At 41.5% G+C, this 16023-nt stretch overlaps 1 protein-coding gene across 1 annotated transcript; it reads right to left on the bottom strand.

The window, feature by feature from the left end:
- Positions 1-684: 684 nt before the first annotated feature.
- echdc2 (enoyl CoA hydratase domain containing 2) lies at positions 685-10855 on the bottom strand. Its single transcript, XM_034146750.1, has 11 exons — positions 10547-10855; positions 9847-9914; positions 9571-9658; positions 9395-9481; positions 9214-9306; positions 8134-8190; positions 7973-8035; positions 7741-7865; positions 6401-6451; positions 6279-6326; positions 685-1056 (listed from the first exon to the last, which is right to left on the bottom strand). Exons 1-11 carry the CDS (start codon positions 10785-10787, stop codon positions 979-981), a joined length of 999 nt encoding a protein of 332 aa, XP_034002641.1. The 5' UTR covers positions 10788-10855; the 3' UTR covers positions 685-978.
- Positions 10856-16023: the final 5168 nt, after the last annotated feature.

The raw sequence follows: 16023 nt of genomic DNA, 5'->3' as shown, positions 1-16023 counted from the left end.
CAGAAGGGGAAACTAAATAGGACAAACACTACGCCTTAAGTTCCCTCAGACTTTGGTCTATAAAAAAATCTGAAAATTGTCTAAATTGATCAATTATTCTTGGAAATAAACGGCGGATAAATCAATGCAAATCTCATTAGTTGCAGACCTTTTGTTTGCTAATTATTGCTTATTCAAAATAATGCCAAACCCCTGACACAACATTTTTTAGGCAGAGTGGAATTTGACTTCATCAGGAACAACAGAGATGGGTTACAAGATTTATATAAATAATTAATGTTAATGGTAATAAAGATAATATTGGGCTGCTAATGGTACTCTAAAACATCTATCAGCAAAACAAACATCACCTCATCTGCTTAGTGAGAAATGGCCTTATTGTTTCTGTAAATCAGTTGATGTTGTGAGAGCTTGCTAAATATGGTGTGTCCTGAGCTGATCTCACAGCTTCATCAAGGACAAAGAGCAGCAGATGATAATTTGTTTGTTTTCTGTTGCTCCGGATGGGTTTGATTGTTGCCTCTGAACATCACATTGAATGAAGGCCAGTTTCATTTTTCATAAGAGTTTAATTCGGATGAGAGATACAAAAAGTCCCGATGCGGTATGTCTGCTGTGACTGCCATGTTGCTGCTGAGAGTCTCGTTTTCAAGTTGGAAATAAAGAATGTACATTCCCATAAACTAGAGATGATATTTGTGTTAATTTATTTTAAAAAAATGTGACAAACAAATATGGATATATGGGTGAATAAACAGTATAAAACTACTTTTTCTCTGATCAAATAGAAATATCCCTATGTCGCTCTCATGAGTCACAAAATCAAACACTTGCCGCTAATGTTGACCTTATCTAATGTATTGATACTGTCTGGGATGCACACAGAAAAAAATCAATGGGCGTTAATTGTCTATCAGACATGAGGTTATGGAGGAGCGCTGAGTGATGGAGGGAGACATTTCCATATGTCCAAAAGGTTTATTGCCCAGTGTACCGCGGGGGTCTCTTTTCAATGAAGGCATCCATTCCCTCTTTTCTGTCCTTGGTGGGAATGACCTGAAAACAGAGAGTGATCGTTACATCAGGACAATGGCGTGGAGATAATCTGACAGAAAAAAGACGGTTAATATTCTGATAATTGTTTAATTGTCTAATTTCTTTTTCTCGCAGAAATGCTTCTCAAACATGGAGATTTCCTGATTTCCTATTTGATATAACATTAAATTGAATGTTTTTAGGTTTTGGACTGACAAAACAAGACATTTCAATGCATCACCTTGTAACAAACTGGGATATTACTATTTTACACAATTTTCTGTCATTTTATAGACCAAATGATAATTCGATTCATCTAGAAAATACTCTGCGGTTTAATTGATAATATAAATAATCATTCGTTGCAGCCTCAGAGGCTTTCCCAAATGCCTGAGAGTGAGCATCAAAGCTGAACCCAACTAGTATAATATGTGTCGAGACGAAAGTCAATATTAAAATAAGGATAATGATATCAGATCAAAACAGTGAAGGGCACCAGTGAAGGGCAAATTCTAAATCTGGCTCCAGTCCAGCAGGTGGTCACAGGGAGCCTAAAATCTGTGGTTCCACTAGAGATGTGGCTCAAAGAACAGCAAAGAGTCACGTATATAATGAGCCTGATGCAAAGCACCTGGAGATGCACACTCTCAGCTGAGGACAAAAGACAGAAACAATTCACTGTCAGTGGCAAAGAGGAGAGGATTGAGAAGGATTCACCCAAAAACACTGCTGGTAATATTTATAAATATATGTATCTGGTTTGAAGATATGTGTGATGGAAAACATTGAATTTAATTATTATTTCTAGTTAGTCTTACAAAGTATTAATCTAAAACAGGGGTGCCCAATACGTCGATCGCAAAGGTAGTGTGGGTAGATCGCATGGCATTTAAAAAAAAGGGAAAAAAATTGTTTAAGTTAGCCTATCATCCATCCTTACTATGGCATTTGCCACTTGATTGTCGTACAGGTAAGCCAGTCTGAGATCTCATTTTTTCTAACACGCAGTTCACCATGCATGGGCTGCAAATCACCGACGAGCTGATTACCTAGTTAGCCTTCCAATTTATACAATTATACTAAAGAAAGGGTATAACAATTACCAAAAATGTACTGAGTTGTATTGTGCCATACGGGTTCATGCATTTATGAGGGGGCCTCACCTCCTCATCTGAAGCTATTATGCGCTAATGCGGTGCAATTAGTGTAAGCGCGCCACAGTTTATCTGCCGCTGCGAGGTTTCCGGCACTCGTAGTCCACTAGCACCCAACCCCCCGCTCGCGACACAGATTGGGCAGGGGCGGCCCTGTAGGTAGATCATGTGGACTTGGTCATATTAAAAGTAGCTCCCAAGCTGAAAAAGTGTGGGCACCCCTGATCTAAAATGTCTGAATGAGCAACATGGAAGCTAAATGAAGCTGCATGGAGCTAAAAGAACTCCACAGTATCTCAAATAAAAAGGAAAGAGTCAAGACTGAGTTGTCCTGTGTGTCCTTTGGAGTGAACCAGGCCTTTTTTCAAGTTTAGGCAGGAGTCAATCAACCAAACCCAATCAGAACTTGACAGTTGAAAACCAGCGGAGCAGCCCAGAGGATAAAAGGCTTCAGACGTCCAGAGAAAGCTGTTGACGCAGAGAAGGGAAGCTGTGGATTTCCATTAGCTCAAGATGGCAGAAGATATCCTGGGGAAGACGGTTAAAGAGCTCAAGAAAGCAAGAACTACTGCAAAAAGCTACTTCACCAGGCAGGCCAACTACCTCAACAGAGAGGCAAGCAGCATGGTCGAGGCAGAGCTAAGGGAGGAATTCACCAAGCTTAAAGAGTGGTTAAGGAGGGTTCTTGAAGCCAATGATGACTACATGGCTGGTTTGCAGGCAGATGCTCAAAAGGCCGGAGGAAAAGAAGAAGAAGCTCTTGCAAAGCAGGAAGAGGGCGACATTGAAAGGACTGCAAATGAGGCTGAAGCCAGACTGGAAGAGGTGAGAAGCCTTATTCAAGCTAACCTGTGGTCCAGATATGGCCAATATGAGCTCATCACTGCAATTGAAGAAGCCAGTGAACAAGCTGGGAATGTGCCTGTGGAAGGAACCAACCTGGAAGGCTACGGGGTGCTCCTGACCCTTCTAGAGAGGCGGATGAAGGAGGCCACCAAAGTTATGGCAGCTTGGGAGCGCTGGATACTCATGATGGCGAAGACGGATCTAGATGGCAGAGTCAAGGACCTCAAAGCAATGAAAAATAGACTTGAGATGAGGCAAGTTGGATTTGTTACCTCACGCAGGATTGCAGAGGAGGAACTGGCTGCAGAAGCGTCAGTAGGTAGAAGTGGAGTACTGCCAACACCAGCAATACCAGTCGTGAGGATTAAGCCCACAAGTCTTCCCATCTTCTATGGCTGCAGAAGAGAATACCACCGATGGAGGAAAGACTGGGAAAGCCTGCAAAGACAGGGGGAGCCATCTGGATCTTCTGAAGCTAAACAAATGCATCTTCTAGACAGTGTGGATGACAAGATTTCAAAAGAACTCAGACTCTCAACATACAACACTGCTGAAGTGTTCAGAATAATGGACAATAGATATGGAAATAAGTCAACGATTGCCATAGAAATCTTGGAAGAACTGGAGAGAATCCCTTATGTGAAAGGAAACCAGCCAAGAAAGGTAATTGAGCTGATACAGCATGTCGAAAAAGCCCTTGCAGAGCTGGGAAACTCAGGCGCCATGAATAACCCACTCATAATCAAATCCATAGAGAGCAAGTTACCTGACTTTGTGAAGAGAGATTGGCTAGTCTTCATGTTTGATCCAAAAAATAACGTCACACCAGACAACCACTTCGACACGCTCCTTAAATTCCTAAAAAAGCAGGAAGAGATTCTGGAGAGGCTTGAACAGCTAAGGATCGGTGATAAAACTGATCGGCAAGACCATCCAGACAGGAGGTATGAGAAGAAATATGCTTCCACAAGATCTGCAAAGAAGGAGCATGGAGGAGTGTGTATTGTGTGTGTGGAGATGAGAGGCACTATGACAAGGTATTCTTCTGCAGGAAGTTCAAAGGGCTAACTCTGTTTTGACAAGAAAGCTAGGAGCATGCAGAAAGTGTCTTGGATGTCATGAGGATATTGCAGAGACAATTACCTGTGCAGGAACAAAGACTGTAAAAAAGGAGATGCCTCAGATCATCATTTCTTTCTATGTCCACAAGGGTGAAGCAAAATGCCCTTTGAAGTGAAGAGTGGAAAAGTCAGCAGAAGTAAGGGCAGACTCACAGAGGAGCAGGAGAAATTCTTGGCTGAACTTTCCCCAGAGCGTGCAGAAAGGTGCAAGAAAGCCTTTACCAACCAAACAGCAGTAACAGGCAAAGCTGGAAGACAGTCAAGGCTTTTGGACAAGGACATTCCTGTCATCATGATGCTGATGGAGGTCACTGCAAATGCAGGGCAGAAGATTGGGACTCTGGTGGACCTTGCCTCAGACACAAATGACATCTCCCATAAGGCTGCCGACAGGCTGAGGTTGCAAGGTGAAAAAATAACTCTGATTGTGTATGGTGTAGGAGGAATGACCATCAAGGTGAACACAAAAAGATACCTCCTTAGGGTGAGAGTCAAGACTCCTAAAGGGACAGAGATAAAAACATCCTCCCCTCTGTCATGAACCTTGGAGTAACCTTCAATAGCGCTTTTACATTTGATAAGCAGGTCAGCACCGTAGTCAAGACCTGCTTTTTTTAAATACGACTATTGGCCAAGACCAAGTCGTTTTTATCTTTTAAAGACCTAGAAAGGGTTATTAACGCCTTTGTAACCACGAGGCTGGATTATTGCAACGCTCTATACGTGTGTTTAGACACGTATAGAGCGCCTGCAGCTAGTCCAGAACGCAGCTGCGCGTCTTCTCACTGGCCATAAAAAGCGTGACCACATAACCCCAATTCTGGCCTCATTGCACTGGCTTCCAATTAGGTTCCAAATTGATTTTAAACTCCTTTTATTTGTTTTTAAAGCACTAAATGGGCTGGCTCCGGCTTATATAGCAGAACTCCTCCATCGCTACACCCCAGCCAGAGCTTTAAGGTCTGCTGACCAGCTGCTGCTGGTAGTGCCCAAGACCAGGCTCAAAACTCGAGGTCACCGAGCCTTCGCAGCAGCTGGCCCTAGGCTCTGGAACACTCTGCCCCTCCATGTGAGGTCGGCCCAGACCCTAGGGTTTTTAAATCGACACTAAAGACTCACTTCTTCTCCCTGGCCTTCTAGTCAGAGCGGAGTACGACTCATGACATTTCCCTGTGTTTGATTTTTATATTTGCTGTTGTAATTTATTGTTTTCTGTTTTGCTATCGCAGTAAAGTGTTTTTATTGCATGTACAGCACTTTGGCTCGACCAAAAATCGTTTTTAAAATGTGCTATATAAATAAAACTTGATTTGATTTGAAGGACAGCCACAATTCTTCATAGGGATGTCAGGCGCCTTGTCATCTTACTTCCTGTTGAAGAACAGGTGTGATTTGAAGGACTGGTGTGAGCTCCTTGGGTTAGTAACCAGAAGCTCAAGTGGGAGGTGTCGAGACAAAAGTCAATATTAAAATAAGGATAATGATATCAGATAAAAACAGTGAAGGGCACCAGTGAAGGGCAAATTCTAAATCTGGCTCCAGTCCAGCAGGTGGTCACAGGGAGCCTAAAATCTGTGGTTCCACTAGAGATGTGGCTCAAAGAACAGCAAAGAGTCACGTATATAATGAGCCTGATGCAAAGCACCTGGAGATGCACACTCTCAGGACAAAAGACAGAAACAATTCACTGTGAGTGGCAGAGAGGAGAGGATTGAGAAGGATTCACCCAAAAACACTGCTGGTAATATTTATAAATATATGTATCTGGTTTGAAGATATGTGTGATGGAAAACATTGAATTGAATTATTATTTCTAGTTAGTCTTACAAAGTATTAATCTAAAACGTCTGAATGAGCAACATGGAAGCTAAATGAAGCTGCATGGAGCTAAAAGAACTCTACAGTATCTCAAATAAAAAGGAAAGAGTCAAGACTGAGTTGTCCTGTGTGTCCTTTGGAGTGAACCAGGCCTTTTTTCAAGTTTAGGCAGGAGTCAACCAAACCCAATCAGAACTTGACAATATGTACTGCTTATACTGATGATTAATCGGTAACAAATCACTGGGGTCAGCCGCATCTGAAGTAAGTGTTTTTGTAATGAAATAAAAACTTGAAGAGTTACCAGAGCGTAACACATCTTCTCTATCTTCATCGCTGAAGTGATGTCAACCTGGGAAAGAAAGACTCAGTTCAGTAACATCACTGATGCAGAAACACTATAAAAATGAATGAATCATGATATACCTCAATGCCTCTGTCCATTGCCTCCTTTGCCAGCCGCACAGCAATAGGAGCCTGAGAAACAGAACACAGTGAATTAGATGATAATGGTATCAATAAAGCACCATACTGTTTACCTGTCACCATTAACGTTTAATTATGCAGAGTCTGCAGTCAAATAAAATGTAGAATTCATACAAATGTTTATACCATAAAGCTTTAATTACAAATTGAGGAGTTGGTATTTATGATGAAATAAAATGACAGGGACATTTTGGGAAATGTAGGATTGAGTTTTTGGGATATTGGCTCATACAAGGCACTAAAACTCAAGATCTTATTTTTTATCTGTCTCTTGAAAATACGCCAACTTTATTCAAGTTAAAAACAGAACCTGTGGAGTAGCCATTTAAAAAGCACTCTTTTTAAACTGTAAGGACATTTAAAGACTGGACTGTAGAAGCTTTTTCCCTTGATTTATAAAGATTTTTCTCAGGAAGCCACATGAACACTAAGAGGAAAGGCCTTGGGCTCATTATGTTCTCTGTGCTACCTCACTTTCATTCACTGCAAGTGTGTGTGTGTGTGTGTGTGTGTGTGTGTGTGTGTGTGTGTGTGTGTGTGTGTGTGTGTGTACACTCTTGAATGCCACTCTGGCCCTGCCAACTGCGGGCATCTGAACTGGAGTGAAAGAAATATGGAGCGACAGAGGCCTAGAGAGAGGGAACAGAGGATGGACGAATACACATGGAAGAGTGAAGACAGAATGAAAATATGAAGAAGAGATTGGTGGCGGGAAAGAGAGGAAGACAGAGAGGAAGAAGTAAGAGAGCAGGTCCCTGTCTGAAGGAGGAGGGATGCATCAGTAGCACAGTGAGAAGTGTAATTTCTCCACTAAAACGAAACTAATTTTGATGTTGAATAATGTGTGTGATTGACTGGCATTGTTCACTTTTTTATGATATATCAAATTACTGAGAAAAATGTTTAGTCACATCCCTGATTGAAAACTGACTTTTGAACAAAATTATCATCTTGCATACAATTTCCTAATTTTCAATGTATTTCTTTATTTACTTGGGCTAGAATGGACATCAATGTATCTCCGATTGAAAACTGACTTAGAAACTAATTATTTGATAATTTTGCATACAATTTAATGGATTTATTAATCAACTTGGCAAGAGTGGACCTCCATATAGTTACAGCATTTCCGATAAAATTGTTATTTCTTATTGTATAATCAGGCCCAGTCAAAAATGTGAACAAGAAACAAATAGGTCTCCAGCTATGAGAGGAGAATAGACCCTGAAGGGAGGGGATGTATCAGTAGCAGAGTGAGAAAGTGTGTGTTGTTCTCTGACCTGGGGCAGTATCTCTCTGGCCAGGCTGAGCGCCTCTCTGTGGGCAGCGTCTCCCGTCTCGTTCTGTTCCACAGATCTGTTCACCAGCCCCATCTCCAGAGCCTTCTGCCCCCCCACACGCTTACCTGACAACAGACAGACAGACAGAGAGTGTGTGAGATAAACAAAGCCCTCACTGACAGATGAGCATCCTGTTGTGTACAGCAACATGTCAGCGTTTCTGTTACCCCACCTGTGTAGATGAGCTCTTTGGCCAGAGTCATGCCGACCGTCCTTGGCAGCCGCTGACTGCCCCCTGCAGGACAAAACACCTCAAGGTCAAATTCTCACAGCTGCTTTGCCTTTTCCTTTCTCACTTTGTAAGGTCTTCTTTGTGACCTGTGTTCGTCTTACCCGCCCCTGGGAGCAGCCCTCGCGTCGTCTCGATCAGACCCATCTGTGCCGAATGTGCTGAAACACAAACACACACACAGAGGACGTTTGAAGGTCAGAGCTGCGGAGTGCCATTAAGCTGTGGAGGGCGTAAAGTCTGACTGATGCCTCTGTCAGAGCAACAGACGCAAACACCTGCTCACTTAGCCGATCAGCCAATCATAGAGCTGCTACGATTAATTCAACCAATCACATGTGTTCAGCTCCATGAACAGCTGGGCAGATGTGTCAGGCCTCACCGGTTATCATTAGTCCCTTGGCTCAACTCAACTAATCATTAACAATCGGAGATAAGCAACAACGATAGACTGGTTTTTGCTTGACCGCTGTGGAGTTTGAACCTTTTATTTTCCTTGAAGTAGATTTAAAATAGTCAATCATTTGATGGATGGAACATTCTGTATGTCTTCATCATTTTATACACATATCCTCAAATTTCAGTATGGAAATCTGCTTGTTAAGGTTGAGCGTTTCCCCAGTCCATAAATAAACACTGGCCTTTTTCAGGAAAAGATGAACATCTCAAAACTGAGTTTAAAATAATGACCTATTTGCAAAAAACTGTCAAAAAAAGGAAAAACCTTGACCTGACTCAATAAAAAGGAGCATGTAGATAACAAAAAAATACAAAAATGGAGGGGATGGAAGCTTCTGCTTTTAACCGTTTATATGAACTGTAGAAACTTAAATCTAATTGTTTAATTTCAAATGTGAATTCAAGTCCTAAAGATGTACAATCCTCCAGTATTTCACAATTAAACAGTAGAGCTGGTTAAGAACTGGTTCTGTAATCTACACGTTTGTCAATCTAGAAAAATGTTCCTAAGAGAATGCTATCCTTCTCCATCCTGCTGAGACCCAAACACTGATCGGACATGACTGTTCTGGTGACAGCTGTGGAGACAACATGCCATTCCCTTTCATACACAATTAACATCACCTGAAGGAAGGAGAGAGGAATATTAAATATACTCAAGCATGATGCACATACTCTTCCAGTTCAGAGTTGATAGGGGAGAATTGGTTTTAGAGGTCACTCACCAGCAGTGCGGAGGTCACAGGCCAAGGCCATCTCCAGCCCACCTCCCAGGGCAGCGCCGTCCATCGCTGCGATGGTGGGCATGGGCAATGATGCTGTGAGGACAGAGGAGGGTCAACAGATGCATAGACTCATGTGTACTCTCAGGGGATGGCTATTGGAGTCAACTGCTCACTTTCTTACCTATCTGAGTCATGAGGGTTCGCAGCATGTGAACAAAGCTATCAGACATAGCGTCGTTCATCCGAGCTCTCTCTTTCAGGTCTGCCCCTATCATAACGTACAGACGTCATTAGGAAAAGCTTGGATCAAAAATAAAGAACCATGGCAGGTTTTAGGTGCTCTGGAAAAACACTTACCTGCACAGAAAACACCTGGAACTAAACTCCTGAAGATAACCACACGGACTGCTGAGTCCTCGGACAGACTGGACACCAACCCCCTCATCTGCACACACAGGGCACAGTTTCTCAATCAGTGTGTGTGTGTGTGTGTGTGTGTGTGTGTGTGTGTGTGTGTGTGTGTGTGTGTGTGTGTGTGTGTGTGTGTGTGTGTGTGTGTGTGTGTGTGTGTGTGTGTGTGTGTGTGTGTGTGTGTGTGTGTGTGTGTGTGTGTGTGTGTGGAGGTCAGCTCACCTGTGACACAAACACATAGCCCAGAGCATTTCTTGCCTTGTGTCGGCACATCAACACTTCCACTATCCCTGAGAGGAGAGAGCAACAGGAGAGAGAAAGGTGGAGGGATAAAGAAACATTATGACTAAATCGTTATTATATTAGTGTCTGACGAAACAACACACAGATGGTTTAACATTGAAATTGATGTGATTGACTGGTATTTGTTCACTGTTTTCTGACAATATCCAATTACTGAGAAAAAGTTTTAGTTGCATCCCTGATTGAAAACTGACTTAGAAACTAATTATTTGATCATTTTGCATACAATTTAACGGATTTATTCATCAACTTGGCAAGAGTGGACCTCCATATAGTTACAACATTTCCATAAATGTTGTGCTCAGAAAAACTGGGGGGGGGAAGAGGAATAAACAGGCTGATTGATGGACATATCTGTAAAGACAATAATCTGTAGTATCTCCAACGCCACGTTTTCTCATTAAAACATCCCATAATTACCAGCACTCGTGCTAATAGCGTGTTTAAATCCAGTGTACAGTTACAGCATCCGCCTATAGGAGATACAGTACACTGAGGTATCAGGTGGATGACTGAGAGGTGCCTGTCAAACAGTGCATGTGTACGTTTACAGAATTGAGAGTGTATCCTTGTTCCTTTGAACAATGATGAATCACATGTAAGTGTGTGTGTCCCCTACCATTATCTTCCCCCTCTAACCGATGTAATTCCACCTCTGGAGGATCCGCCGCCTTTGTGTGCTGCCAGCGGCTGTGTGTGCTACTGTAGGCCGTCAGAGGGAGACTGCCACCGGCCAGCAGTCGCGGTCCGTCCCGGGGATTCAGAGGGGAAGTCCGGCTGTGCATTTCCCGCAGAAACACTCCCAAGCACCGCCTCGATGAACACCCGGGCATTGCGAGTCTGCGAAGGAGAGTTGCCATGCTTGTTTAGTTTTCAGTGGCAGGAATATTGTGTACTAGGAAACTTGCAGGAAGTAGTGTGCATGTTTCTTCCTGAAGGAGGAGGGACTTAATGTAATTGGCAGCTGCTGACCTTGGTTTCAAACAGCAGTGACCAAAAGGTTCACACATGGCAGTGCATCTCAGAGCTACACTGTCAGTATGACCCAGGATAAGATTTCTAGGTTTTTTAATTTTCTTTTGATCCATATAGACCTTTTTTGTTATTGTTATAGGTTATATACTTATTTTGGCCACAAGAGGCTGAAGTGAACCACTATCTCATGCATTCAATTGAACTTTAAGCATTCAGGTTATTCTCCAGGAAAATGGATCCATGCTGTGCAAATTAATATAAACAGGTTGTTTTTAATGACAGTATTTGCCTTGTTTTCAGTATGCATGGAGAATTTATGAACCTCATAAATGATCCTGGCAATACTTTTCCCCCATCTATTCTTAAACCATGAGATTAGACAACTGAGATCAGACAATTATCTCACTTTCCGTTTAGCGCTTCTGTATTCTTGCCTGAAATGTGTTTTATGTATCAGGATGTTTTTCCATTCCTGATATCCGTTTCCATTACACTCAGCAAGACTCAAAGTGGGAATTGTACTTCACAAGAGACAAACACACATACTAGCAGTAGCACACATACAAACAAACAAACAAACTAGACGCGCTGTTAAGGTGTTGTTCAAAGGTTGCACATTACCCTGGTTAAAGGCTGAATGTTGGCCCATGCAAAGGTTTATGGTTAATGTTTAGGGCCCAATTTGAAAAATATTGTCCCATTTTCTATCATTCCTATTGGCTGGCTTGAGACACACCTTGAGTCCTGTCTCTGGAGGGTCCAGTCTTTGCAGAACAAAGAGAGTTGTTGTTGAGGTAAGGTTTTCCGTCAGGCTGCCCATGTCTAGTCTGACCATGCATTATTGAGCAGGTCTTTACAGGTTATGCAATCACACAGTCAGACAGTGGCTCTGATGGCACAGCTGAGCAGAGAGCCAGGCCTGCATCCAACCTGTGGACCAGGCAATGTGATAGAAATTGGCCATTTATGAAATATTACAACAATGTTTTAGCATTCAGGTACATCAGATTACATTTATATCGATTATATTACATCCCATCTGCCACAGGAAGGACATTTTTATTGCTGCCTGGCTTTGTTTAGTCTTCCTAATTGACAAGGATGCAATTGACTCTGGGCAGTGAATCATTTTATTTTGTAACCGAGATGTAAATATATCCTAAGTGTAAAGTGTAGGTGGCTCTGTTCTGCAGGGTGTTGGGTCCAGCTTAAGTGGATAAAGAAACTATAACTGAATAGAAACAGACTAATTACACATATTTTTACTGATGTATATTTGATCATTGATAAAGGAGCAATTGGATAGAACAGAAAGAAAGAAATCAAGAAAGACATAAATATTATACAATAGTATAGTATTGCTACTAAAAAATCAACAATCATGGTTTACATTAATACCACCATTATTATTTAGATTATGTAATAAATAAAGAAGAGCAGTTGCATTTGTTTTTCTATCGCCCATATGTTGCAAGTTCGCGGACCAAAAACTAAAACTAGCACTGGCCACTCAGCATATCATTTAAGTGTAAACTTTATCAAAAATATATCTTGGGTAAATATTTAAATCGAAAGCTCAACCTGAAATAGAGACAGCGGTGATGTGTTAAATTTGAATGTTAAGCCGGCGAAGGTCATTGGAGAAGTAAAGAGAGATCACTCAGGTTTGCGTTAGTCTGCAGATTCTGTTGCGGGAAGTGAAATGTCACCTGATGGATGTCTAAGGCTCTGATGTGGAGGCCAACAGGCTGCTCAGATTTGATTTCGGCAGACGTGTTTCCCTCTTCTCATGTGAACGCTAACCTTGAGATGGAAAAGGGATGGTGGATGACGCTTGGGTGTGAGTGACAGAAACTGAGCCTGATGGCCCGTGACGAACACTGCCAGTCTGTCCCCGACTCCCCGGACGAACAAACACAGGTTTGGCACACAACACAGCAGGAACACTAACTCAGAGACACAGAGGACATGCCCGCCATTAATTATCAAAGATTGACAAAGCAGTAGAGTGTTTTTTTGGTCCAGTGTGTTTCAGTAAGTTGGCCCTATAGCATCATTTATTGGCTTCAACTGGACACATTAACACTCTGCCAATAAACATTTTGGGCATGGCACACTCACAGTAAGATGATGCCAGCCACACAGTGAGTCCCCTCCTATCCTGCAGGGGTCAGCCTTGTATCAGAAGGTTGATTGGAGGATTGTTTCCTCTCTCCTGTTGCTCTTTGCTTTCTAGTGCTCATTTCATATAACTTTAGATTGTTGCAGGCTGGTTCCCACTGTGATAGTGACAAACTAAAGACATTTATATTAACATGTACTCCTGCATTGACTTTTTCACTTACAACATTCTCTGCAACATTTAGATTATTGTATTTTCTTTTGACATGTATATTGTTACATCTGCATTACTTGCACATTGGTCTTGCAAGATGCACAATTGTATTCTGTTTCTTCGTGCACTATTTTATTGTGTTTTAAATTTGTTTTATTGTTTTATGTTTTATATTCATTTATGATGCATTGTTGGAGGAGCCTGGGACTTAAGATTTTAATTTCCATAACTACACTCTAGCTACTGGGCATGTGACAGTAAAGCCTTTGAATATTTGAATCTTTGAAACTTGCACCTATACCCTTTTCCCAAAGAAATGTTGTCCCATCAGAGGCAGGAGGCCGAGTTGTTTGTAGACCTCCGTAGACAGGCCTCCGGTCGCAGACTCATCCGAGCCCAGGGCTGAGTTCGGGCCTGGTGATGGGGCACGAGGCCGGGCATGAGTCAGAGGGAGTGAGTGGGGTCCTGTTACTGGAGCTGTCTGTCAAGAGCGAGTTAGCACTGTGCTCTGCTCGGGGCCAGTGCACTCTATTTGATCGTTGTGTCTGACTTTTTATTAAGATGCTTTATGGCTGGATTGCTTTATTGCACCATACACAATAGCTACAGCATAGTTTTGGCAATTCAAATCTGGCAATGCAGCATACAATACACTTAGCATAACAAGGAAATACATAAAATAGTGCAAGAAATTATTGCAATAGACATAAGTAAGATGTGGAAAAATATTGATAGAAACATAAAAGATAGAATAAGATAAGACAGAATGTAAAACTAAATATAGTACGGTAGAATAAATACTGTATTCTGTAACTTTCAGATAGATATACTGTAAAACTAACACACGTAGTTCTCTGTTTTCAGCTTAGTCTAGATTCATGGTTTTTTGCTCTACTGTATACACATAAAAAATAAACATCCCTCAGGCCGGGCTGTTTTAAACCCATGTAACGAGGTAATTTACTTATGAAACCATGGAAGAAAACAACAGTTGTGCAACACTGCTATTTTTGTTCTCATGTGTTTGTATTGGTGTATGAGTGTCTGTAGTTGGAGGATTAGTGATGGAGATAAGAGAAAATGTTTGTTTTAGGGGATGCAAATGTGTTTATCACGTGAGCACATTAACGTCAATAAACAATAGTTTTTCTCTGTGCCATACATCTTGAGTAATGTCCGAATCTAGTAACACTTTAAACTACCCAGCAATGTTAAAAGTTATTAAATCAGATCATCCTTTACCAGCTGCAACATTAAATAGATTGTAAGGAATCAAAGATGTATATAAAAAAATTATATAATAAGTTTCATTCTAAAATGTTCCAGGCTGCATAATGAGTATTTTAGTTGTTTCCTTAGTTTGATGCTAATACTTTTGTACTTACATTAACATTTAAATGCAAGGCTTTTGCTTGTAGAAAAGTAATCCCAAACTTAATTGGACCAATTTCCTGTCAGTTTTCTTTATAGCAACACTGAAGCCTTATAGGCAAAAATAAAAACAAACAGACCAGCCACTATAAAGGCAGTCTGGGTGACTGATAGAGGATCATAATCTTGGTTCAATTACATTAAAATGATGGAGTTGGTCGGATGGAGTCAGACTTACGGCCTGAAAGACAGTCGAGCAAGAGGGGAGAAGATTTACGACCAAGCTGAGCCACAGTGAGGAAGGGAAAGGAAAGAGAAGCCATAGCTATGGAAGGAGAGAAAGGGACAGAGAAAACTTGAACATGTCATTATTAGGTATAGGAATGGCGTATTTGATGTAATTGGTGTGAAGCAAAGGTGACGGACACCTGATGGCAGGTTGCTCTTTCCCTTAGGTTGGGGATCAGACTGGCTGTCTTTCAGTTGACAGCCGACACTGCATACACCCTTATTAAAAAATAAAGACATAGCCCACACACACACACGATCATGAGTCACAAAGGCAGGGAACATCCATGCAGAGATGTATAACACCCAGGTACCACACAAACGTATAACTCAAGGCCTCCAAATAGCATGTCACTGTGACACAACTGTATAAACTTACACACGTATACACATGGATACACACAACAGCATGTCTGGAAGATGACACCGTTGGGAGCAGAGAGAGAGGAAAGTTACATTAATGATTCTGATCTGAGGCAAGTATCTGCGAACACGATCTAGCAGGGCCATTTAGACGCCAAACCCATGACAGAGGGAGCAGGCGGGCAAGCAGAAAGGGACACTGATCAAATGGGCTCATTTTCCTCCAGGCTGCTCTGTACTCGGTGGATCTTTCCTTCAATAATCATGTATCAGACTGAAGATATCCTCGCCTTGTATAAGCTGTACAGATGCCGTCAGTATCAAAGTGCTAATGTCAATCAACATGTTGTCCATTCCCTCTGTCCAACGATTTTGCTATGAATAGTTTAACATTTCCCATCTATCTTTAGGTTCCATATTTTTAGCTTAAACTGTGAAAAAAAGGTAAAGAATTCTGACGTGGCAATAACGTTTTTAGACTAAACTCTGTTTATGAAGCCAAACCACATTAAATTGTGTCCACTCTTCACCGTTTTAATGTAATTACTAGTCGAGGCATTTTCCTTCTCAGATTTTTTCATTGGAAAACACAAAGAGGTGAAAAGTAAATTACATTTTGTGAGGTAGAATTTTAGCTTTTTTTTATAATTTCTTCCCCCAATTATCCTTAAACAACCCCTTGAATTATTCTCTAACATCAAAGAGACGAGTCCAGATCGGAAACCATACTTTAAAGGAATAGTTTTACATCTCGGGAAATTACA

The sequence above is a fragment of the Trematomus bernacchii genome, unplaced genomic scaffold, assembly GCF_902827165.1.
Source record: "Trematomus bernacchii unplaced genomic scaffold, fTreBer1.1, whole genome shotgun sequence".
NCBI classification, from domain to species: domain Eukaryota; kingdom Metazoa; phylum Chordata; class Actinopteri; order Perciformes; family Nototheniidae; genus Trematomus; species Trematomus bernacchii.
The sequence above is the reverse complement of the archived record's forward strand: the minus strand, read 5'-3'. Positions and strand labels throughout refer to the sequence as shown.

Bases quoted from the DNA above. Each gene is read 5' to 3' on its own strand.
- echdc2 (XM_034146750.1), bottom strand. From the start codon at position 10,787: ATGGCAACTCTCCTTCGCAGACTCGCAATGCCCGGGTGTTCATCGAGG. The intron at 6,327-6,400 runs GTATATCATGAT...TTTCTTTCCCAG, and splicing joins CAATGGACAGAGGCATTGAG to GTTGACATCACTTCAGCGAT. The intron at 1,057-6,278 runs GTAACTCTTCAA...CTCTGTTTTCAG, and splicing joins AGAAGATGTGTTACGCTCTG to GTCATTCCCACCAAGGACAG.